Below are 26,569 nucleotides of genomic sequence, written 5' to 3' on the forward strand. Positions count from 1 at the left end.
GCTTCTGGGGGCTCCGCCCCCTGGACCGCCGCCAATTAGTTACCTGCCAGTGTCACAAATAAGGTATAATTATGCTCATCTGACGTAATTAAATGCCTAAAGCCCTGAGCTTCCAAGGCTCTGCCCCCCCCCCCCGAACCCAACAAATGGCCCTAAAGCGGGCCCCTGAATGCTCATCTGACCGTAATTTATTGCCCAGAACCCCTGAGCTTCCGGGTCCGCCCCCTGGACCCCACGCCAATTCGTGACCTGCCAGTGTTACAAATAAGGTATAAAATTATGGTCATCTGGCGATAAATTGATGTATGAACCCTTGAGCTTCTGAGGGTTCCCCCCCCCCCTTTGGACCCAACACCAATTTGTGTCCTGCCAGTGTCACAAATAAGGTATAAAGTATGCTCATCTGACGATAATTTATTGCCCAAAACCCCTGAGCTTCTGAGGGCTCCACCCCCTGGACCCAGTGGCGAATCCAGGCCCCCCCCCCCCTGTGAAAAAAACGTGTGAAAGACACGTTAATTTTACCTTTTTTTGGAGATGGCCCCCCCCCTCTTGAGCACTTAAGAGGGGGGGGGAGTCCGATTTTTCAAATTTTTGAGGACCCCCCCCCCCCTCCCACTGAGCAAAATTTTGGCCAGCACGATTTTCAAATTTGGGCTCCCACCCCTAAGAAATCCTGGGTCCGCGCCTGGTAGTGAGCACTAATTTTTTTTTTTTTTTTTGGGGGGGGGCCCTCGAAAATTTGAAAAATCGCACCCCCCCCTTAAGCGCCAGGGGGGACCATCACCAAAAAAGGTAAAACTTTTTTACACGTTTTTTTTTCCAAGGGGGGGGGGGGCCGGGCCCCCCGGGCCCCTCTTGATCCGCCACTGGGCCTAGAAGTTAATAATAGAACTTGACATGATCGACGCACGGTCAAAAAGTGTCTGAAATACCAATGGCGGATTATCTAGTGGGGGGGGGGGGGTCAAGTCTGAAAAGATCTCTGATTGATACAGAGGAGCAAAGGAAGACTCTCACTTTAAAAATTTGAAAACAGAAAGAAAAAGAGAATTTTTTTTTTTTTTTTAGGAGTAGTTTATCGGGCTATAAAACAAAATCCTTTTTGCTACTAAAACGGCCACTCACATTTTCAATTCATGCTTGGATATGTAATCGAAAAGTTCAGCTGTGATCACCCGCGGCAAGTTTATTTTGAAACAGAAATTATTGTCATCAAAATGTCTCGGCTAAATAGTGCTTCAGCCGAACAGTTGGCTCGATCTTTCAAGACACGTTTCGATGTAAGCATATTGAAACTTAAACCTGTATTATTTTTGCCAAATGTATGATTCCTTGTGCCAACTGCACTCGGCTGCAGCAGAGAGCTAGAGCTAGAGGCAGAGCCGAGTACTTCGACCAAGCATGCCAAGCCGCTCATAGCGGGGTACGGTAGGACCAGCCAGCGTTGATACGTTTCGGTGCACACTTACCTCCAGGCTCGGAGCTCAATCAAGTTTGCCCTCGCCCGCGGCCTCGCGCCCTCGGCCTCGTTTTGTCCTTATCTCCACTTTAGTCTGTTTAGAAGGGGAAAAAAGATAATTTGAAGGAAAATAAAGGGATTCCCCTATTTCAGTGCATTCCAAACAGTTATTTAAGCCTCTTATTTGACATGGTTTGAGTAGGGTAGAGAGCCGACCCTACCTAAATAAGAGGCTTAACGAACGAAAGAGACGGACAATTCGGTCTAGGCCACAGCTAAACTAAAGACTAGACTCTAGTCCACTATAAAGTAACATTTTAACAAAGAGTCAGTAAAAAACTAAAACTTAAAAAAGTAAATAACAATAACATGTTGATGATGATGTTGATGCTATCATCAAATGATCAATAACTTCTTGCTATCATTGGCCTAGGCCTAAGTAAGAATAGACCCTAGACTATAATAATAATGATTACTTATTATTTGTCTCCTTGTTAACGAATGTATAACTGTAAAGTTGTAATGTAACAGTAATGTCATTGGCATTGATTCAGATGTTTGACCTAGATTAAGTTTAACTATAATAGTCTAGAGAGGACGTCTAATAAGTATTATCTATTAGTTTTACCGGTAAATTATCTATGTTATCAAAGGTTTATGAGAATTAGAACCATGGTTTCTATTTCTAGTTGTACTAATCCCAGATAAAATGATTGGGATACATATCTGGATAGGATTAAGAATGATTGATAGCAAGTTCTTTTCACAATACTAATACTATAATCTAGAAATCTATGTGCAGCCTAACTAGTGGCCTACAGGCTACATCTGTGAAGGCCTACATTAGATGTTAAATTCTAAATTACTAAAATTCTATGATTTTTTTTTTTACTTTGTCTTAATTTCTTTTAAACAAAGTGAACACAGAAACATGCTTATTAATCACAGGTCACTGTATACAAAAATTGTATTATATCATGTGATTTCTCAAAAATACAGCCTACAGCTAGGCAATCTAGAGTGTAGACCATAATATCTTTGAAGCTTCTTTGTTCGTAGGAAAGTGTTAACTTTTATGTTTTTGTTTATGAAGATCAGAAAGTGGTTTAAATTTACCTTTACCAATGCAGTGCCTAGTAACACCATAAATATAAATCTAACATGCAATTCATATTTCGTTTTATTAAATTATTATTATTTTTAAACTTTATTTGTTGATATGGTAACAACAGGCCCTTGACTGTCCTTATGTTGATGGAGTAGATGAAACGTGGATCTCAGAGCTTCTTTACCAACCAGGAGAGGCAAGGATAAGATTACTACAATGGTTACTATCAAGGTATGTGTCAGTCTCTTTATTTTTTTAAAACTAAAAATGTGTTCAAAATATGTGTAAATCAAAGCTAGTCTTACACAATTTTTAGGTGCATTATGTGAGTACTGAATACTTCATGATGTAGGGGGTCTACAAACTATTTAAATTAAGATTACTATATTCAATATACCCATGAATGATGAAAATTAGCACTGATGTTAAATTATTCTAACTTTAGAATATTTTGATGGAAGCCTATTTGAGAAAGCTACTTACCAGCGTTCCAAGCCCTAGAATAGATATATATATATACATATATTTATGTTAAACCTTGAACCTTGAAGAATTATTCTCCCAAAAGCGTGAACGCTGTCCTGGAGAGGGCAGTTACAGTTACTTTTCACCAGCTTGTGTTTTCTTTTTGTTTTAGGTATGATGTAAAGTTTGCAGAGATTCTTGACAGCCAGTACTGGACAAGTGAAGCTAAAATGGACACCAGAATACAGGGTGAGTGATTCATTGTCACTTGTTAGTATTGTAGAGGTCAGCTTATGATTTCACTAAGTCTTATAATCTGTGATAGTTCTATACCAGAATGCATGTATTTATCTTTTTCTGAGGAGTCCCTGAAATGAATAGTAAAGCATTGCAAAATTTCGGTTTATTTCTATGCAATATTTGGTATCATGTGTTAACTAGGTCTGTATTTTTGTACATCTTTCCTAGTATTGGAAATATTACATGTATATGGCTGCAATACAGAGTGATTTGTTCAACACCTATGAAATGAATGTATGCTTTTTATTTATTGACTAATAGTAGAAACCTCCCTGTGTATATTTTTTGGGCGCAGCCATGACCAAACTGTGTTCCTGTCTGGGGCTCTGTAGACCTGGTGATGTTGATCTTATCAGGGTAAGTCTCATCATCTCTTCATCAAAATTTGAGGATAATTTCTATTCCTGAAGCATGTAAATCAAGTGCATGAAAAATAGATTATCCCCTTCTTTCTGGAAACTCATTAAAGTCTGGACTACTTTTCATCATACTGATTGTTCCACTAGGTCTGGATGGTCCATTAGAGTGAGAGAGACAGAGAGAGAGAGAGAGAGAGAGAGAGACAGAGAGAGACAGAGGAGGGGGGGGGGGGGGGTGGGGGTTACTGCCTCTCCTTAAACTTATCAAAATTAGAAATCTGATTTTCATGTCTTGTATTTGTAACACCAACCATTTTCCTATGTTTTACAGCTCCATGTCATTTATTCGTGGACTAATCATATGTGTCTTTTTTATATTGATCAGACTATTTATTTCTTTCTTCAATGACTCAATCTATAGTCGTGATAGTCATCTATCTGTTTGGATATAATAAAGAGCTAAGCTTTTTTTTTTTTCACCTTCAGGGAGTCTCTACATCTCATTCAAAGCAGGCATCATTCTGGGATAAGCTACTCGACATTGTAACCATAAGTGATGCATCAGAAGAAACACACCGAGATGTCACGTCCAGTCCAGGAATTGTCAGGTAGGTCTGAATGACCAAACAGCAGGATTCTCCACAGAAAATTGTTCAGCCATAGTCAAAATTGAGAGAAATATGGGCTTGGAGCATATTTTTTTTCTTTAGTCAAAATAAAACATCCTAAAGATATTGAAAGGTTACATACAGTTTTGATTTCAGGAGCATATGATTATAAGAAGAACATTTATTTTTTAATGGTGTAAATTCAAATACTGAATTCATATTGTGATGAGTCCTAACTCAACTGCTTGATATTTCCTCCTTTAACTTTTATTAGTGAGAGCTTACCATTATGGGATCAGTTTTGCCATGACTGTCAATTTGTGTCATCACTGGCACATGGACGAGATCTGCAGGAGGCCTTGTCACCTAAGGTGAATCTCTTTCCTCCAGATATCACACGCATTCTGGCCAAGAGGGCAGCAGATGAAGAACAAAGGTATGTCAGTTATGAGCGCATAGCGACCAGTCGTATCATAGCTTTTTTGAAAGATACTCATAACGATACCTCCGTCCAATGTCATGCAGGTAGCTATAAATTTCTCCCTGAACCAATTAAGGACTGGGTAATCACATAAACTAACTTACTATGTCATTAGGGTAAGCAAAGACTTTTATAAATTCTTCCTCTACCCTCGCATAGTATTAAAGTGAAATACACCTTCTCATTGTGCTAAGACTTGTGCTATTAACAGTATAAATAGTAGTAAACTTAAACTAACACAAGCACTGCATGATCACCATCTTTGTCTCTTATTCCTTTATTCCTATATCTTATGAATTTCAGAGCGGCTCCGCCCAGCATCGATGCACTTTTAGAGATGAGCACACACTTATCTATGGAACTACAGCAAGCAAATCAACATCTCAAAGATCTTCAAAAAGCGGTGAGTGTGTTTTGACTCTGTTGCATCTGCCCATTTGCAGTATCAGTTTGTGTCTAAATTCAGACCTAAACCTGATACTTTGGAAAGAAGAACATCCAGTAGTATCGCTCTATTTTCATATCATAGCTTCAGAAATATGACCTGCTGACCTATGTGCATACTGATTGTTCATTTTTGTTTGTCCTTGTTCTAAATAATCTTTGCTTCTCTAGCACATAGGCTTGGGTTTGAAGCTGAGACCTCTTGCTCTCTTGAGACAACTCCTGTATTCACTGAGCCACTTTGTCTCCTTTGCTTTCTCCTTTCGCAGTATCCTTATCCCACGCCTGATCCTAAGGCATTGAACAAGGTCTGTCAGACCATGAAGCTGGTTCTCTCAGAGCTCGTCCAGCTGGTGACAAGCTTCACCTTCATGTTTGAGAGTGAGATGCGTCAGTTCTGCAACAAGGCTCCGCCTCAGCTGACTCAACTAGGACCAGCCATCAAGAGGGTTCACACTCTGCTTCAACAGTTCTCAGGGGTAAGGATCTCTCTCGTTCTTTCCTCTGTCTGAATCACTCATATTTTTTTTCATCTCTGAATTGTATCCAGACTATGATCAAAGGTTTGTCTCTCGTACACATGTTATTGAAGTCATCTGTATTGAAAGATGCTCCTAATGCAAATCATGAAACACTACACTCTTTGTAAGGAGTAAGATGAAAGTCTCATGGACGTAGTTTGCAAATATGTATTTTTCAACTAGTTATGGTGCAAAGGCACCAGAGTGACATTCATTTTGAATGTGTTTTCCATATCAGATCCAGGAGAGGGCCAAATAATCATTGGTAATGATAACCAATGTTGGGGGGGGGGGGGGGAGGGTAGTCATTTATTTAGAAATTCAAACTTTAACTAAATTGTGTCTTCTGCTAAGCCACAGTTTCATTTCATGTAAAGCCCTGTCACTTCTGTAGACAGGTAAAGATAATTTAGGATATATCTATATATAGTACAGTTCGTATTTATATGTATTTTTATTTTTGTTCTTTTTATTAATTGTTTGATGTAGCTCCTGACCAGTCTACAGTCCATGCACACATCCTACTACAGTATTGTTAATACCAAGGGGATCCAGTCGGAAGAGAGTCGACCTGCAGATCTCATGGGTAAGAAGTAGTCATTTAGTAGGTTTCTAGGACACCTTCCATCTAGATCCCTGGAAAACTAACCACTGGCTTGACTACTCACCCCTGGACACAGACGACTACCTCCTGTACTACTAACCCCATGACTATTTACCTTCCCCTCCCCCCCCCCCCCCAAATCTTCCCCTTAATTAAGAAATTATCCACTGGACATCTACACCATAGATTTATACATCCCAATGTTGTGTGTTAGGAACAAGGAGGCGGGGGAGGAAATAGATTTGTTATTAGTTGTATAAATACATACTATTTTTTAAGATCCACTAAATATATATTTACGGTAAAAAAAAGAAGTCTTGCCATTTGTCAAAAAATATACACATATTATATGTAGATGACACATAAATATTTGTGTAAGGATCAAGATATAAGAAGCCAAATTTAGTTTTTGTTTTGAGGATACCGTAGATTGACTGGAATTGTTGTACAAACGTAGCTAGGCTTGTCACATGAAAACTACAGATATGATATGATGTGGGCACGGATTCAAGGAAGGAAAACTTTGTATTACCTACTAAACTACTACTACTATTGCTACTTTGTACATTCCGGTGTATGGAAATGGTTGCAGTTCAGTTGAGTGTTAATAAACAAAGAACCATGAAATTACCACATTGTCTCAAGGATCATATGTAGATATCTCTACATTAGTAAAACAAAGTTGATTCTCCAACGGATACTGCATGGATGAAGGAATTCGACACGGCAAAGCCCCCGGGCGTGATACTCGCGAACACTGCACAAGTACTAAAGTCTGACGTGACGTGACACAGTGAGTAATTCAATGAAATGAAACTCAGAAGTGAAATCGGCTGAATGAAATGAAACTTTGAAGTGAAATCAGCTAGACTCTACACGTTACTGCTGATTTGAAAGGAATGTTTATCAAGTAAATTGCAATTATGGATGGGAATACTACTCCCAAATCCCCAGATGGGAAAGATAAGGAACTGAGCAATGCCAATGGCAATGAAATTGATCATGTCGTGAAAGATAAGGAACTGAGCAATGCCAATGGCAATGGTATTGATCATGTCGTGAAAGATAAGGAACTGAGCAATGCCAATGGCAATGATATTAATCATGTTGATGATAAGGAGAGTGGTGCAACAAGGAGCTTTACTAGAGAAAGAGATCTAGAGAATGGGAAAGATAATCGAGATGACTCAGAATCCACATTGTCATTATGTGGATCATCGGCCTCTTCTACCAGTACTGCAAAGAAGAGAGAGAGAGAGAGAAAGAAGGAAAGACAACTTAAAGCAAAGTTGATAGCCTTACATCAAACGAGTGAACTTGAGAAGAAACTGAGAACATTTCAAAAACAACATGAAATGGAACAAGCCGAACAAGAAATACAAATTGCAAAAGAACAGGCTGAGAATTTGAGAAAGAGTCAGCTTTTGAAGGATGAAGAAGCGGAGATTGAAAGACAAAAGACTGCTATTCTCTTGCAAGCAGAATTAAAGCTTCTACAACAAGACTCAGAGGAAGAGCTACAGAAATGGAAAGTGGAAGGTGATTCTTTCCGTGATCGTGGACAAGAACGAGAACAAGTAAGAGGTGATTCTTTCCGTGATTGTGGACAAGAACGAGAACAAGTAAGAGGTGATTCTTTCCGTGATCGTGGACAAGAACGAGATCAAGTTAGAGGTGACTCTTTCCGTGATCGTGGACAAGAACGAGGACAAGTTAGAGGTGACTCTTTCCGTGATCGTGGACAAGAACGAGAACGAGTTAGAGGTGATTTTGTCGGTGATCGTGGACAAGAACGAGATCAAGTTAGAGGTGACTCTTTCCGTGATCGTGGACAAGAACGAGAACGAGTAACAGGTGACTCTTTCCGTGATCGTGGACAAGAACGAGAACAAGTAATAGGTGATTCTTTCCGTGATCGTGGACAAGAACGAGAACAAGTTAGAGGTGATTCTTTCTGTGATCGTGGACAAGAACGAGAACGAGTTAGAGGTGATTTTGTCGGTGATCGTGGACAAGAACAAGAACAAGAACAAGCCTTTCGCAAGGAACCTGTGGGTGATGAAGAAGGAACCACCAAACAGATGCTTAGGGAGATGATTAGATTCACTGCGGAAAACAGTCTACCATCGCCAGATCTCGAGCCGTTCAATGGGGATCCACTTGATTACCTTACCTTTATAAGGAATTTCGACTATGTGGTTGAAAAAAGAACTGATGAACCTTTCAGAAGACTAGAGCTTCTACTAAAATACACACAAGGAGAAGCGCATGAGCTTATTCGAGAATGCCCCCACATTCAACCAAGTAACAGGGCATATGAGACAGCCAAGTCCATGCTTCACAGACACTATGGAAAGCAGAGTATCATAATAAATGCATACAAGGAAAGGGCAATTGCCTGGGAGCAGATACGATCAGGAGATAGACTTGGACAGACATGATAGGAAGGTATGGTATATCCCTCACCATGGGGTGTATCATCCCCAAAAGCCAAGAGAGATTAGAGTAGCCTTCAATTGTCCTATCAGCTACAAAGGAAAGTCTCTTAATCAGGAACTCCTACAAGGACCAGATCTAACCAACAGATTGCTTGGTGTTCTCCTCAGGCGGAGGAAAGAGAAAGTGGCTATAATGGCAGATATACAGTCTATGTTCTATCAGGTGAAAGTTACACCAGACCAATGCGACATGCTGCGTTAATTGTGGTGTCCTGAGGGGGATATCACCAAAGAGCCAGTAGCCTACAGAATGCTAGTCCATCTTTTTGGGGCTACATCTTCTCCCAGTTGTTCGAATTATGCCCTGAAAAGAACAGCAAAGGACAATGAAGGTTGTGCAAAGGAAGAAGTCCGAGATGCCATACAGAAAGACTTCTACGTTGATGATTTTCTTAAGTCAGTATCAACACCCCAAGAAGGCATTGATCTAGCTGAATCATTAAGACAAGTGTTGTCCAAGGGAGGCTTCAAGTTAACCAAATGGTCAAGCAACAGACGAGATGTCTTGGATTCCATTCCAAAGGAGGAGCATGCCGTGGAATTGAAGGATATGGACTTACAAAGGGAAGTTCTTCCAATTGAACGAGCTCTTGGTGTAAGATGGGATCCAGAAAATGACCAGTTAGGCTTCAAACTGAAAGAAATGTCAAAAAAGGCTACTCGCCGAAACATCCTATCAGTAATGAGCTCAGTCTATGATCCCTTCGGGCTAGCAGCACCATTCGTTCTGAAGGCTAAGATAATTCTGCAAGAATTGTGCCAAGCTAAATTGGACTGGGACCAGTCAATCCCTGAAAAGCAGAAAATGGAATGGGAACATTGGATGAATGAGCTACAAAATCTTGACCAGGTGAAGACTGAAAGATGTCTAAAACCAAAGAACTTTGGTATAGTGACAAACAGACAGCTGCACCACTTTGCCGATGCTAGCATGGATGGCTATGGTGTTGTGACCTACTTGAGACAGACAGATGAGAATGAAGAGGTTCATGTGGCATTTTTGACAGCTAAAGCCAGGGTTGCCCCACTGAAGCCTCACACTATTGTTAAGATGGAGTTAACTGCTGCAACACTCGCAGTAAAGCAAGACAGTATGATCAAGAGGGAAATGAATATGGAGTTGGATGAGACAGTATTTTGGACGGACAGTCAAACAGTTCTGAAATACATTGCCAACGAAACTGCCAGATATCCAGTATTTGTGACAAACAGACTGAGTATCATCCGAGATGGATCAGAGACAAATCAGTGGAAGTACATTCCTACCAAGTTAAACCTGGCAGATCATGCATCCAGAGGATTGGATGCCAGTGAACTAACCAAGAAGAAGGAATGGTTTGAAGGCCCAGAATTCCTAAAGCAGTCTGAAGAAATATGGCCATCTGAGGGTGTGAAAGCTCCAGTAAGAATGGAGAAAGCTGATGATACTATGTCAGGAGATTTGGATGAGACTCACATTCATGCCACAATGATAAACAAAGAGGATCCAATAAGTGCACTCCTGTCGCACTATTCTGATTGGGATAAGCTGAAACGAGGAGTTGCCTGGATATTGAAGTTCAAGAAAATGCTACAAGGAAAGGGGAAAGGAGTAGATGGCAATTCCAGTGAAATGTTCAGCCTGACAAATAAGGACGTTGAAGATGCCGAAGTCGCAATTGTAACTTGAATCATTCCCAGAGGAAATGAAACGACTGGCTGGTCACGGAGAAGAGAAAGGAGTACCAAAACGCTCTACCCTTAGTAAACTTGATCCAGAATTGAGCAATGGGTTACTTCAAGTAGGTGGAAGGTTGCAGAATGCCCAGATTCCAAGCAGTGCTAAACATCAATACATCCTACCAAAGAAGCACCATGTAACCACTCTTTTAATGCAATACATCCATAGGAGAGTTGGTCATCAGGGACAAAATCCCGTGGTAGCTGAATTACGACAGAAATTCTGGGTGGTAGGGGCTGGAGTTTTAGCACGAAACATAGCAAGGAAATGCATCATTTGTAGAAAGAACCAAGGAAAGGCTGGTCATCAGAAAATGGCAGAACTTCCAAGAAGTAGAGTTCAGAGTGACGAGCTGGCGTTCACCAGAGTTGGCATGGACTATTTTGGTCCTTTTGAAATAAAGTGTGGAAGAAACATAAGGAAAAGATATGGCGTAATTTTCACATGCCTGTCCTGCAGAGGGGTGCACATTGAAGTTGCATCGAGTCTAGACACAAGCTCCTGTATTGAGGCTATTCGTTGCTTCATCAGCTGCCAAGGACCTGTGAAAGAGATGTTCTCGGATAATGGTACAAATTTAGTAGGAGCTGAAAGGGAACTGAATTAGGGAACTGAAGCAGGCATTAAAGGAGCTGAATCAAGACCAGCTAATCAACTTTCATGCAAACCATGGCATGAAATGGCATTTCAATCCTCCTGCTGCTTCCCATCAGGGGGGAGTATGGGAACGCCAAATTAGAACAGTCAGAAAGATACTGTGTGCAGTCATGAGAGAGCAGTATCTAAAGTCCTACCAGAACGAGGAGCAGCTCCATACATTCATGTGTGAAGTGGAGGCCGTCATAAATAGTAGGCCTCTTACCCTATGTTCAGACAACCCAAATGATCTGGATGTAATCTCACCAAACAGCTTGCTGACTATGAAGGGTTCAGCAACGCTACCTCCAGGGATCCTCGACGACAAGGACATTTACGCAAAGAAGAGGTGGAAACAGATGCAGTACTTGGCAGACCTATTCTGGAAGAGGTGGGTACGAGAGTACCTGCCTTCTCTACAACGCCGACAAAAGTGGCTGCAGCCAAGTCGTAACCTTCAGGTGGGGGACATTGTACTCATCATAGACGAAACAGCGCACAGATGTTCCTGGTCCATGGCCCGAGTGCAAGAGGTTATGCCAGACCACAAGGGGTTCCTCCGCAGAGCGAAAGTGAAAACTGCAACAACATCGCTAGTAAGGCCAGTAACCAAGTTGTGTATTCTACTGGAGCAGGAAATTTGAATGGAGTTTGTCTCAAATTTATGAAAGGATCTACATGTATAATATGTGAAAGTGCATTTAAGTGGATGTGCTTTGAATCATTATTGGAGGAGGATATCAAGCAAATGAAGCAAATTGTGTTTGGATCAAGCGAACAAGTGGAATTCAGAGCGCCAGTGAAAATTTGTGTTTGTGCTAAAGTGAAAAGTAAAATATTAATAGCCCTTTGGCTAATAATTGGTAATCATTTGTGATAATGAGCCAATACAGGATCAAATCATGTTTAATAGTGAATTTGGATCTGATCAACACATCTTTAATTGCGAATTTGCATTGGATCAACACATGTTTAATCACGAATTTGCATTGGATCAACACATGTTTAATCGCGAATTTGCATTGGATCAACACATGTTTAATCGCGAATTTGGATTAGATCAACACATGTTTAATCACGAATTTGGATTGGATCAACACATGTCATATCGCGAATTTACACAGGATGATTTTGTCAACACGCGAATTGCAAGAGAGCAAAGTTTTACGCGATTTCAAGAGAGGACACTTCCATGAAAGGATGTCAATTTAAGACATTGAATTATGATAAGTCAGCACCGAATATTGTTAATGCTTTGCAAGAACGATAAAGGATATGAACATGAACTGGAACGAACTAGTGAACTTTCAAACTGTTTAAGTTGAACTCTGTGAAATGCTATTCATGACTGAAATGTTTGTTTTGAAATTTGATGTTTTATAATCATACATGTACATGTACATATGTAAGTTTGTTGAGTTTCAATATTTCTTTTGTGTTATCACAATTGGGATGTTAAAATTGAGGATGATTGAACATACATGTACACAAATAATTAAAAGAGAATATTTTGTTTAAAATTTGTTCAAGGTAATGATTGAATTAGCCTCAGAGTTAAAATCAGATACATTTTGTTAATATAAAACATACCAGAAAGAGAGAACTCAAATAGGGTTAAAGGGAGAAAGTGTTTTGAAAACAGTGTATTTGTTCACATAGAAAGTTAGAAATTTCATTTCATTAGGTGTTCAGAACATTAACATGAATGAAAAGATTTAAATATATGTGTCTGCATTCTGCAGTGTAGAGCATTATAAGGAAGTTCAGATTGTGTTATATTTAAATTGAGGCCGGATTAACATGTTTAAGTGAAGTAAGGAATGTTATTTAGTTTTATGTGCAAATGGCAAGGATATTTGCATGTGCTTAGTAGTCAATCCACAATGTGACTTCAGACATGCAGGTAAACTTTGGACAGGTTGATATACAAATAGAAAGAACAAGGTTAATGTTCAAGTCGAAGTACAAGAGTCATGTATTACATGTATGAAGATGGTATTATGCACAATGCTAAATATTTCCTTTTCTCTATTGTTTGAAAGTACATGTGCATCTACGTTATTTCGATGTTCCTTTTATGTTGATGTACATGTACATCAGTTCAGTTCAATTGAAGGTGTTCAGAAATTGTTTTATGTTTGAGTAAAAACAAAAGGAAAAATGTTAAAGGTAGTAAATACAGCCACTAATTATTCTTCTTTTGGAAGAACAATTCTTGTGTTTGGATTTTATATTACTGGTTTATTTCCAGAGTTATTTTTTGAAAGGCAATTATAACGAAAATGGTGTTCTTGATAATTTGAGGTATTACATTTTGACAAAAGTTTGACAGCTATGAGTAAACATTGATTTTGATTTAAAGTTATCATTAATTCATGATTATCTTGTATTGGATGCTTTTGTTGAGTTGATACAGGAATGTTTATAGTAATCCAGGGATAAAGCTTGATTTTGCAGAATTTAGTGTATTCTGTGCATTTAGATAGTAGAAATTGGCAGAGTATAGAGAAATAAGTGTTACATCTCATTGTGATTATGATCTGTTTTGGAAACAATTAGGTATTATATAAATAGAAAATGTTTGAATTTAATTTTACCTAGGTTATGAGACAATATATAGAAAATGGTTGTAAACATTTGATAATACATGTAGATAACAGTTGGTATTTTGTTAATGTACATCAGTGGTGGACAATTAAGTTTTGGTTAAATAGATGTTAATCGTTGCATCCTCTAGCTGCAACTGGGGGGAAAGATATAAGAAGCCAAATTTAGTTTTTGTTTTGAGGATACCGTAGATTGACTGGAATTGTTGTACAAACGTAGCTAGGCTTGTCACATGAAAACTACAGATATGATATGATGTGGGCACGGATTCAAGGAAGGAAAACTTTGTTTTACCTACTAAACTACTACTACTATTGCTACTTTGTACATTCCGGTGTATGGAAATGGTTGCAGTTCAGTTGAGTGTTGATAAACAAAGAACCATGAAATTACCACATTGTCTCAAGGATCATATGTAGATATCTCTACAATTTGCTTTCAACAATGGATTTCTTGACATGTAATCATTTTCCTATATTGTCTTATAGCCTCAGTGAGTCGCTCTGCTCTGAAGTCCTACAGTGAGTTTGTAAGTATCATGGAAGACTCCATGAAACGTCAACATAACACTTGGTCAGAAAGTAAAGTCCTCAGTGATTCCTTTCGATGAGCAGTGTTCAGATGCCATACTGCAAGTTAAATATTGTATGAGACTCTATGCAGAGATAACATGATACATTGTCAGAGTATAGACTTGTCAGTGAGTTGTCACGATGGAAATAGCTTTTACTCTGAGCTAATAAGCTTCATAAAAGACTCTAGGCAGAAACATTTTGCTTAAGACATATAGTGGCTCTGAGTCTGACTTAGTTTTCATAGACATTAAATGTAGAGACAACAGGATACATGATCAGAGAGTAGATTCCTCAGTGATACCTTCAGATGATTGTTGCTCAGAAGTCATGCTGTGAGCTGACAAATACCAGCGTCATAATGACTCTTTGTAATGAGTTTTCAGTATCATGGAGCGACAAAGTGATCATGACATGGTCAGACAGTAAAGTCCTCAGTGACTCTTTTAGATGAACACTGCTCTGAAGTCATACTTTAACATCCTTCCAGGACAGGATTTATATTTAGGGCTTAATTTATCATACACTGTCCTTCAAAATTATTTATATTTTCCTTTTATTGCTACATTGGTCAAATATTATGCAATATCTCTCAAAACAATATACCTGGGCGAGAATGTTATCAAAAAGTTGAAAAAATTGTCAATTTTGATAAAAAAACAATGACTTTGAATCTTTCAACTGGTTGCCAATTCAAGGATTGTTCAGCTTATTTTCCTTTTTCAAATTCCTAGCGTCAAACAGAATATAATCGTTTATTTTCGAATGTGTGCATTTTGCCCTTTCTTCTCATGCATGTGGCATATTTTTAGGGCTCAGAATCAAAAGTACAATGTGGAATGATTGTCGCGAAAGGGTTAAGTTAAAGGTACTATGTCCCTTTTGCAGCGGCATAGCCAACCTCAAATGCTGTAGAACTTTGCAGGGATTATGAATATGTCATGTATGTCCTTTCTGTGAAATTTAAACGTTAGCAGTGTCCTCATATTCAAATTATGCAAGGAAACCCGTTTACTTGCTAGACTTCACTGTCAGACACTATTGAGTGACTGACTGGCTTTTTTTCTTCTTTGGTAATAACATACATGAAAAGAGTTGTAAAGGGTACATGAGCATTTGTCTACATCAATAACCCACTTCTTGTGATGGCCAAGATTAAACTGATTGAATCTTTGCGCAGCATAAAACGTATGACCATTCGGTACAATTATTGTCTGAAAATCAAGACTATTACTTTTGGGCTCTATAGCCCTAAAGTCGATTTGACAACTAATAGTCGTTATTTTCCCACTTGAAGACATTTTCAAGCCCCACCTTTTTTAGGGAAGTTCTAAATTAGTATTATCTTTCAAATGCAGTTGGAATTTAACTTTTTCATTTTTTTTGGCCTGCAAATGGGACATAGTACCTTTAACAAGTTTCATAAAAATTCTGTCAACACATAACCAGAGAGTAAACACTTCAGATAGTCCTGTAGATGACCAGTGTCATACAATGAGTTTTCGGTATCATAGAGATTAAAGTTCTCAGTGATTCGTGTAGATGAAAATAGCTTTTAAATCTTACCCTGAGCTACCATGTTTCACGAAAGACCCTGCAGTGACAACATGAAACATGGTCGAAGTGGCTCCTCAAGATGGATATTCCTCAAGCTTTTATGTCATGATGTGAGTGTAATAGAATACTGCACTACAAAGATGAATAGAAGGGTCACTGAAATATGTAGCACTTTTTTATGTTTAAAATATAAAATGTGTAGGTAAATTCAGCATGTTTTGTTTCTTTATGTTTGCTAAACAGTATTAGGAAAAAGGAAAACTGTTGAATGTTAAATGGAACATACCTTCAAATAGTTCCTTGAATAGCTTTACATACTGTAACAATGTGTATTTTATACTGAGATTGATTTTAAAATTGTTGGGAGTCTTAAGCCAACATAGTTTTTGCCTTTGTATATTACCATGACAATGTTCTTTTTTATTCTATTGTTGTACATAAATATATTAATCAGATGTAAATATGTTAAATAACGGTACTGTACTCGTTTTCAAATACATATGATCTTTGTTATATGAAAGAATGTATGTTTGAAGGAGTTACTCTGTATTGATGTGAAAGGGACATTCTCGTGGGTAGAAAATATTTGTTGAAAATAAACAAATAGATGAATTAAGTGATTGATTGTTATACAACACCTACGTGGATCCTTGTCATTTGATTGGACGATTGTTGGTCACATGATATTCAATAGATGGTATATTGCACGGTCGTGCATTTTTGGTTATATGCGCCGTGCATTTTTGGTTAATTATATGCAGACTGCGTACCTCTCTGCTGCATGTGCGCGCGCGTATCCCTGCGTGTATCTGACGCGAAGGCAATCTGCATGTAATTGAGAAGGCTTGACTCGAACTATTTGTTGATTAACGTTCTATTAGGTCTTCTTCGATGTTGTATAAAACAAATAATGAATGTTTTTCATTCGTTTAATAGTGCAAATATTTTCATTCGTTGAAAGATTAACGTTAATTCTATTCAACTCGGCTGACGCCTCGTTGAATAGAATGTTAATCTTTCAACTCATGAACATATTCGCACTATTGAACTCATAACCATTCATTATTTGTATAATAATCAATTGATTGGTGAATGAATTGAATGAATTAAACATATGAGCTGAAAGGAGGAATGAAAGAGGAAAAGAGAGAAAGAACTGTGATCAGATTAAAGAGTGTGTACCAAATAGGGAAATAAGGAAGAAAAGATGAGGGAAAGTGAATATGTAGAAATAAAATAAACATGGTAAGCATAATAATGAATATGACAAGGAAATGAGATGTGTTCCAGGCAAGATTAAAGAGGGAAAATGACGGGGGGGGGGGCGGATACAAGAGAGGTTTGATTCATTTGTGAAGGATGTGTGGTGACAGGGAAGCCCCGCCCCCCCCCCCCCCCCCCTCTAATTAAAAAAAAGAAGAACGAGTAATTGACTGTCGATGATCGTAGTAACGATAAGTATGTTTACAAAGTATAATTATGTAGTTCATTTATACAGTGTTGATATAACCACCTGTTTTCTTAGTTTGAATTGACATTCCTTCAATTTCACCTAATTACTCAGATTTTTGTTAAATTGTGAAGATTTCTCCCAAGAATCCTTTATGGCAATTAATTAAGATGGGATATCACTTGCATTATAATCTAACATGCATACATGTAACATCGGTTGTTGCTATATCAGGCGAGCAACCGGAAAGCTCTGAAGTCGTTAAGATATATAAGTAAACTGGACCCCGTCGTACAAAGAGTTGCGATTGATCCGAAACAATCGTAAATCCTCTAATCAATTGCAAGTTTGCAGTCCCCTATCTCTGATGTACATTAATTGTTACGATTGATTACAATAATTGATATCAATCGCAAATAAGTTGCGATCGATCAATTTCAACTCTTTATAAGGCGGGGCCCAGGTCTTTATAAGGTATCCTAAAGACGCACAGGGTCGGAGCATCAAACTCAGCAAATCATAATTATTCGAAGCATCTCATTAGTGAAAACAAACTGCAATGAAAAGAATACCGTTTAAAAAAAAGTAGGCCTATGGATAATTTAAGTTTTCCCCGTTTAATTGGTCTTTAAAAAAAGATGTATATTGTTGGAATGCTCTGTGATCATTCCCAAATACATAATCCTGAAATTGAAAATCTTCGAGAGAAAAAAGTTCCTCCAATCAGACCGCATGTATAATCAAAATCAGACGCATTATTCCCTTCCCCCTCCCTCCCTCCCCCTCTCACTCTCTCTCGCTCCCTCTCTCTCTCTCTCTATCTCGCTCTATCTCTCTCCCTCTCTCTCTCACACTCTCTATCTCTCTGTATGTCTCTTTCTCTCTTAAATTTCTCCGTCTCGAGACCCTTTCTCTGAGGTGCGATCTTAATGATCACATCGAGAACCTCACCTGGAAAAGAGATAGAGAGAGAGGGGGGGGGGGTATCGAAAGAACGACTGGGAAGGGAGAGAGAAGTATAGAAGAAGAGAAGAAGAAGAAGAAGAGAAAGGGAGAGGATCGAGGGATCAGGAATAGATTGAGAGGGGTATATATACAGAGATACGGAGATAATCGGAAATATAGAGAGTGAGAATCAAAGGAGAGATTATGGTATATAAATTATGAAGCCAATTATAGGAGGGAGAACGGTAAGAGAATGAGACCATGGAGATTATAAGCTTAATATACCTCTTCTATAGAAGCGGGGAAGAGATGGAGACTATGTAGCTCTCTCTCTCTCTCTCTCTCTCTCTCTCTCTTTATACTCTCTTTAAAAAAAGAGTGAATTTTCACTTTATTTTCACTTTCTTGGGAGTGACGTCCGTGATCACTTGTTTAGGAGTGAAAATCGATTGATTTTAGAATGCTCTCTAAGAAGAAAAGAGTGAATGTTCACTCTATTTTCACTACATTTTCACTCTCTAGAGGAGTGACGTCCGTGATCACTCGATTTTTTTTAGAGAGTAGGCTCATTGATCACCCCTTAATTGCCATTCTCGATCATGGCTTTAATGTAATAATTACTCCCTTTATCTAGATTCTATTCCCATCTAATTAGTCCCATTATGTTCACAGAGTGGTGCCATCGCACGTATACGTACGTCCATGGCGCCATATTCTTGTAATTCGATGCCCATTTCGAGAAACTCAGTTAATAATTAACAAAGTATTTAGGCCTACTCTGCTCGTCTCTAGCTCTCGGTTGATAAGCTTACAGTTTAACTCCGGATGCCGTCGATATAATTATGTCATCAGATTTTCTCTCCAAAGCTACCTAAGACAGATTATAATTCTATAGGCACCTTGCTAATATTTGCGCCCGGTGTTTGTGATATGAAATAGTTTCATTATTATTACTATTATTATTATTACAAGAAGTAACATTAAACTAATTTTCGTTATTATTAATATTATCGCTTATGAAGTATATCTCCTAAAATTAAATGGTGTCGATCTCCCTAAATATGCGCTGTTTAATAATTGTATTGCCGACAAACTTACTTCCTTGGATGAATTTGTTTGCCCTCAGACTAAAAGGTGTGGAAATCAAGACTATTATCGGTGCTTCGAGACTCCGAGCACCCCACGACCGTACGATAAATTATTTGAGCAGCTCGCTCGTAATCTGAGTGCTTGATCATGCATTATGCACACTTCACTCACTTTGAGTTCGCTCGCACGCAATCGAAACCACACCGGATATTTTGTGTGTGCTCCATGCTCCCCACACAGCAGACACACACACACAAACCATCCTGTTGAGCCTTGTACGAGTCTCATATGCATACTATATGCATGGGCATCATACACGCTCACAATGTACGTATAGTGAGATGAATATACGAGTTCAATTAAGAGACAGAGACAGCATGCTGCTACAAAGAATTCAACCAATGTTTGTTTCCTGCGGTTTTCGCCCATTCTGTATCATATTACAACACATTTATCTAGAAAGTACCTGAGGTGAGTTTTTTTACATCAATGTTAAAGTGATCGGTTTGATAAGGCAACTAACAATTGTGCCAGTTAATTTAATTTGTCTCAAATTAGAGCTCTGTATGAGACTCTGTATGATATTATGTGCACGTTGATTGTGGGCAAGTCGTTTGAGTGATGAATGAGTCATACACAGAGCCTCATGTGCACGCCTTAACTGCATGAGATAAATCGGTTAGATTCTGTGCTTGATTTGTCGATATGATGCTGTGAAATGATAATAAATGTTCTTTTGTAATTATATTTATATGGTTTATATTTAAATGTTCTTTTGTAATTACATTTATATGTTTTATATTTAAATGTTCTTTTGTAATTATATTTGTTTTATATTTAAATGTTCTTTTGTAATTATATTTATATGTTTTTAAAGTATATATATTGTATACAAAGATGAGTACGCGTATAGATAGCATTGTTCAGATGAGAGAAAGTGGTATTGACTTCAATGCTAGATGTACAATTAAAGATAATCTGGGAGTCCACCCTGAATTGGTTTTCATTCAATCAGAAAATAAAACGGCTCTGTACAAACGCATTTTACGACCTCCCCTCCCGTTTGCCCTTGTGACTAAAAGTTGATTACATTTTCCCATGAATTTGATTATTGCCAATTTGTATTTTATGACAACTTTAACAACTCTTTCCTATTTTTTATCGGATATTGCTCAATCTTTCATTGAATATTCGATTGTAACTTTTGTCAAAGTTGTATTAGCCTATTTAGTATTTACACAAACCACAGAACAATGTTTCGCTAGTGTGTTTCCGACAGTGCCCCAGTGGAGCTTCAGTGGGGTTAATGATAATAATTACTACTAATTTTGGATTTATATAGCGGTTTGATCCGTATATCGTCTCTAAGCACTTTTTTTTTGGGGGGGAGGGTCCAAATTGTGAGGAAATTTAGCAGCAAATCATCCAGCCAGTGAATAAGCGGGGGGGGGGGGGGGAAAAACTTTATTTTTTGCCAGGGGAGGGCCGCTTTAGTTTTTGGTTTAAAAAAGGTAAAATTAACGTTACCATCTTATGTTTTAACGGGATTTTTTGGGCTAGGGGGCGGGGGGCGGGCCCGTCGGCCCTCTCCCCGTGGATCCGCGCCTGGAGTGGCATGTGTAGATTAATGCCTTACCAAAGGACATTAGTGCCGTGTCGAGGATCGAACCACAAGTGCTTAAACTACCCGACAAGTTCTTCAATAACCAGAATTTGTAAAAGAGTAACAGCATTTTACGTTTTGATCGTTAAAACTTCAGAAGTATGATGACTATCTTGAAATCATATTTGGAGATTGATACTTTGAATATCAAAATTGATAAATCCATGTGAATCTGTGTGTATCAGGAAATTGATGCAGACTCAACAATAGCACTGTACATTAAAATCACTGGAAAAAAAATCCGCGCCCCTAAAGAAAATGAAAGAAAAGACAAAGGAAAAAGAAGGAAAAAAAAACACCATATATAATTCATATGTATATATAATTAATACATAATTATATATATCATGCGAAAGGAAATGAGCTTATAATATTAATAATTCGAATACAATTTGACGCCGTGTCCTATGTGCGCTCATCGTTTGTGCTTTGCTGTAAATATTTTATGCTCACATAATAGGTCTTTATAATCTTTTTCTTGTTTTTTCCGTTAATTTTGTTTTTGTTGATTTCTCTAATTTCTCGATAAATAATGTGTCATGGTTGTTGCCCCAACCATGAGTTTGTATTGACAATTCTTTAGGGGCTCCTTACCCCATGTTTTTATATTGCCATGAATTATTGTTGAATATGTATTTTTATATGGTTGAAATAAATTGAATTGAATTGTCTATATTTAGTCAAAGTGCGCCATTGCTGTCCTCCTTTTTGAAATGTTTGCAAAATGTCAACAATGTCTCCGCCGGACCACTGGCTTAGAACGATGCCTTAATTATCTGTTAGACCATGGATACAGTGGATTCGGTGACATGCACATAATTTTATTCATTCCTTTGTTGGGGCAGGGAGATGGGGCAGTGAGTTTGAACAATGAAAATCCCGTGCTTCAGCTGAATCAAAGCGAATGCTTTGGGATACTGATGTATAAGTTACGATAGAATTTAATGCAAACAAGTGCAACAGCTTTATCAAATAAATACAATTTGAAAGGAAATGGCAGAACAATGATTGCGTAGCTTAAAATCAAGGTTCCTCACTGCTGTCCTCCCTTTTGCATTTTTTTCTCAAAGGTTGAACAAAATATTCTCCGCGGCCCGAGGCGGAGATCCGGGGCGGGGGGGGGGGGGGGGAACACTTCCCCCTCACTTTTTTAGGGGGATCGTCCCCCCCCCCCCCGATAATTTGAAAAAGTGCTAAATTAAAGTGTATAGTAAATACTGACTAAAGACTGCAACAAACTTTTAGGCTCTGAAGGCCGAATAGTGCAGCGTTTAGACAAATAAAATGCAACAATCTTCTCGCTCGCGAGCTACGCTCCCTCTCGTACGTTCAAAGTGTGCAAGTAAATTGACGGTACATTGCAAAATGTATTTGAAAATTCTTTTAGCATCACTCACGTAATAATATTAGATCATTGAATAAAACATAAATGAATTGCATTTACATTCTATAAAGCACAAATTTGATATAATTTCCCTTTCAGAGTTTTGGAATGTTACTAGTGTAGACACATTCCCATTGACAGATTATGTTTTGGAGGTTAACTGTCGCCAGGGGAATGAGAGAGGAGGTGGAGTAGGAGCATACATTCACAAACAAGTGAATTATGAAATACTTGAATTTAACGTTGCCTCATGCAGAAAGTTTGTGGTTAAAAGTGTCTAAGAATAATATTGATACTTTGGGAGGTGTGATTTATAGGAAACCAAATATATGAACATTGATCATGATTTCTAAATGGCTTACTTGGTGTATTAGAAAATATAAATATTGGAAGAGCAAATGTAGTTTAATAGGTGATTACAATATTGATCTTTCACTAACAGGTACGCCAAAGATATCTGATTTTTGAGCGCAATAGAATCTACAGAATGCAGCAGATTATTTCGTCACCAACCAGGATAACAAATTTGACTTCGTCTCTCATTGATCATGTGTATACTAATGTTCATAATTACGCCATTCATATTCAGGCGTTATTGAAAGTGATGTTTCAGATCATTTTCCCATTTTGTTATTTTAAAGGTAAAAATGGTTCAGGAAAGAGCTTTTTTGGTAAGGAAGGTTACTCGATCCTAATTATAGAAAGTACAACGTCTGTCTCAGGCGCGGATTCAGGATTTCTAAGGGGAGGGGGCCCATTTTTTTAAATTTTTTTTTTTGCTCCCGAAAAATTGAAAATCGCGCCGGCCAAAAAGTCGCTCAGTGTGGTGGGGGGGGGGGGGGGGGGGGGGGGTGGGGGGGGGGGGGAGGGGGGGGGGGGGGGGGGGGTGGAGGGGGAGGGGGGGGGGTGGGGAGGTGGGAGGGGGTAGTGAGCAGATTTTTTTGTTTTTTGGCCTCGAAAATTTGAAAATTTTCACACCCCCCCCCCCCCCTTGAGCGCCAGGGGGGGGGGCATCCTCCCAAAAAAGTAAAAATCACGTGTTTTTACACGTTTTTTTCCCGCTCCCCCCCCCTCTCCCCCCTGGATCCGCCACTGGTCTGTCTATTTCAAGAAGATCTGTCAAAAATATATTGGGAGCATATAGATATATGAAAATGTGAATGTATTTTATGAGAATTTTTTATAACATGTTTGTAAATGTGTGTGATAAACATGCACCGACTCTGACATTTATCACTTCAAAGCAAAGAGATCTACACCAAAAAAGCTTGGATATCAACAGTATTGTAAAATCTATCAAGAAGAAGCATAATTTGTATAACAACAAATATAGGTCATCAAATTTTAATGAAGAGTATGGATATGAATTCAAGAATATAGAAATATGTTAGTAACTATTATAAAGAATGCTGAAAGAATGTATTACAGCGATTCCTTTAGCGAAAATAGAAATAATATGAGGAAGACCTGGGGAATTATCAAAGAGTTAATAATAGTAGAAATGATAAAAACAAGAAAACAGAGATTGAACAGTTAGTTATTTGTGATGAGGGAACGAATAAAGTTGTGTCTTCAGATGAGGGCATAGCTAATGAACTTAATAATAATTTTGTTTCTATTGGATCAACATAAGCAAAAAAGACTCCAACTGTTAATCTTGATTTTGAAAACTATTTAGCTAGAAGATAGGAAAACTCCTTCTTTGGAGAAACCCATAAAAGAAACTGAAGTTTTTGATAATCTAAATGCTCTTGATGCTAAGAAATCCCATGGATATGACAAATTGCCAGTAAGATTAATTGAGGATGCAACACCCTATAATTGTTGCGCTACTGACGTACATGTTCAATTTGTCATTAGAAAGGGAGAGTTCCCAGATGCATTGAAGACAGCAAAAGTGACTCCTTCATACAAAAAAAGGACCAAGACCGACCCTGGAAATTACAGACCCATTTCTGTTCTACGGGTCATTGTAAAAGTTTTTGAGAAATTAGCTAATGGTCGTCTAATTAATTTCTTAGAAACTAACACGATTTTGTATGAACACCAGTCGGTTTTCGCAAGCGATATAGTACGAAGTTATAATTGATAAATATGTAGAAACACTTATAAAATCAATGGATAAAGTAAACCAACGCTAGGTATTTATAGACTTTAAAAAGCATTCGATACTATTGATCATGAAATCTTTGTAGGAAAGTTAACAAATTATGGTATACGAGGCATAGTTTACAATGGTTTCAAAGTTACCTTTCAAATCGATCGCAAGTCTTATGCTACAAGGAAATAATATCAAGTAGGACAAGGATAACGTATGGTGTCCCTCAAGGTTCAGTCCTCGGGCCCACTTTGTTTTTATTATATATTAATTATTTACCATCTCTACTATTTTTGATTTAGATTATTTGCTAATGATTCAAAACCTATTTCATAGTTACTTTTGATAAAAGACAGAAAGAAATAGATATGAATGAAGTAAATATCAAATTTGTGGAAGTCCAAAATGGTGTTTTGTTAACAAGTTGACAATAAACTTAAAGAAAACAATCTGGTGAAATTAGGAGTATTTAAAACTCAGTGATACAGTGATAGATAGAGTCAGTGTAGCATCTTTCGTAGGAATTCAAGTGATGAAACCTTGATGTGGAAGGAGCAAATTCAGAAAATTAATAAGTGTATACGGAGGAAGATGGACTGCTGTGTAAGTTGAGACACTATGTTCCTAAGCACATTATCATGCTCTTGTATAAATCCTTTATCCAGCCGCACTACTTTATGGTATTGAAGTTTGGGGAGTTGCTATAAAAGTCATTTAAATTGCATACTATTTGCACAGAAAATGGCCATGCGTGTAATAACATTCCCCCATTTAGAATAGTTCAAAGGCATCGCTCGTGCGTCTATATTAGATGTGCATGATCTGTTCGAGCATTCAGTATCGACATTTGTATATGACCTGCAGAAAGGACATTACCACATTCGTTAAAGGTTCTCTGCAATCCAAGTATTCATGCTTCGAATCGTGTAGAAAATACCAATATAATCAATCTCTCGTTTTTTTTATTTTTGTAATGATGGTTAGTGAGTTACAGTGTTTTTCCTTCATTAATACATGATTTCCCACGCTCCTAAGATTGCTTTGTTTTAATGAATCACATGTATAGAATAAGAAGGAGAAAACGTTTAATGCTACGATTAACTCAAATTAGTACGACACATGGTACTTTTTCAATTCTTTCATTGGAGCAAAGCTGTGAATATAATTTGCTCATGAAATAATGTAAGAGAAGAAAAACAAGATCATCATTTCGTCAAAATCTCAGAATGAAACTCCTAAGCAAGATGAATCATAAAGATCAAATAATATGATATTAAGACAAAATAAATATTAATATGGATTTGCATATATACAGTTTTAAAAACTCGGAGAACCAATCCTGACTAGCACTCGTGCTAACTTTTGGTTCTCGACCCTTTACAACATTTAAATTTTTAAGTTTAAAAATATCCTTTATTTGAATCACTTATACGCTATTGAAACTCTGTGATTTCAATTCCAGCCACAAAATGTCTACGTATTATTAAGTAAAGCTGATTCACAGGTTTGATATGACGTGATATAATGATTAATTTAATTTGTACATAATTATGGTTCAACTATGATATTTTCTTTTTCTGTGTAACCCGGATATGTATAGGCCTACGACATTTTTTTGTTTTTTGTTTCTTACCCACTTGAATACATTTGTAACATCGTGTTCTGTTGTTGTTACAATTCTAATTAAAATAAATAAAAATAAATAAATGTTTTAGAAAAAGTGAAGTTTTGAAAAGTATAAATGTTTGTTTTTTGTACTTTAGTTTTGCTAAGGAATGTAATTCTTTTAATACAATACAACGAAACTACATAAACCTGTGAAAGGGTAGTCACTTCCGTCACCTTCGCCCTCCCGTTCACTATGCTCCCTCGCACTAGCGTAATGGTGGGGGGGGGGGACTTGGGGCAGTTGCCCCCCTAATAAAATTCAAACGTGGTTTATTTCTAATGCGATAATAGTGATATACAAATGTTGCAGAAATGGAATGTTTTTTTTTT

General features: G+C 37.8%; 3 protein-coding genes across 3 annotated transcripts in view; all 3 read left to right on the forward strand.

Annotated features, from left to right (window-relative positions):
• Positions 1 to 1,122: 1,122 nt before the first annotated feature.
• Positions 1,123 to 15,268, forward strand: LOC581318. Its single transcript, XM_030972552.1, has 10 exons — positions 1,123 to 1,283; positions 2,695 to 2,801; positions 3,208 to 3,284; positions 3,631 to 3,692; positions 4,181 to 4,302; positions 4,577 to 4,738; positions 5,087 to 5,186; positions 5,497 to 5,706; positions 6,238 to 6,334; positions 14,302 to 15,268. The coding sequence occupies exons 1-10, from the start codon at positions 1,140 to 1,142 to the stop codon at positions 14,421 to 14,423; spliced, it is 1,203 nt and encodes a 400-aa protein (XP_030828412.1). The 5' UTR covers positions 1,123 to 1,139; the 3' UTR covers positions 14,424 to 15,268.
• On the forward strand, positions 6,343 to 9,346 carry LOC115919240 (RNA-binding protein 25-like). The gene is made up of 2 exons (XM_030972551.1): positions 6,343 to 7,891; positions 7,982 to 9,346. The coding sequence occupies exons 1-2, from the start codon at positions 7,276 to 7,278 to the stop codon at positions 8,791 to 8,793; spliced, it is 1,428 nt and encodes a 475-aa protein (XP_030828411.1). The 5' UTR covers positions 6,343 to 7,275; the 3' UTR covers positions 8,794 to 9,346.
• A 4,222-nt stretch (positions 15,269 to 19,490) lies between the features above and the next one.
• The window catches only part of LOC100888904, a 17,487-nt gene continuing 10,408 nt past the window's right edge, over positions 19,491 to 26,569 (forward strand). The window contains exon 1 of the mRNA XM_030972971.1: positions 19,491 to 19,897. The gene's annotated coding sequence lies outside the window, so the exon portion shown is untranslated. The remainder of the gene's footprint in view (positions 19,898 to 26,569) is intronic.

Source organism: Strongylocentrotus purpuratus, unplaced genomic scaffold (assembly GCF_000002235.5).
Source record: "Strongylocentrotus purpuratus isolate Spur 01 unplaced genomic scaffold, Spur_5.0 spur5_scaffold_6, whole genome shotgun sequence".
NCBI classification, from domain to species: Eukaryota; Metazoa; Echinodermata; class Echinoidea; order Camarodonta; family Strongylocentrotidae; genus Strongylocentrotus; species Strongylocentrotus purpuratus.

Bases quoted from the DNA above. Each gene is read 5' to 3' on its own strand.
- LOC581318 (XM_030972552.1), top strand. From the start codon at position 1,140: ATGCTTGGATATGTAATCGAAAAGTTCAGCTGTGATCACCCGCGGCAA. The intron at 3,693-4,180 runs GTAAGTCTCATC...TTTCACCTTCAG, and splicing joins GTGATGTTGATCTTATCAGG to GGAGTCTCTACATCTCATTC. The intron at 4,303-4,576 runs GTAGGTCTGAAT...AACTTTTATTAG, and splicing joins TCCAGTCCAGGAATTGTCAG to TGAGAGCTTACCATTATGGG.
- LOC115919240 (XM_030972551.1), top strand. From the start codon at position 7,276: ATGGATGGGAATACTACTCCCAAATCCCCAGATGGGAAAGATAAGGAA. The intron at 7,892-7,981 runs GTGATTCTTTCC...AACAAGTAAGAG, and splicing joins ACAGAAATGGAAAGTGGAAG to GTGATTCTTTCCGTGATCGT.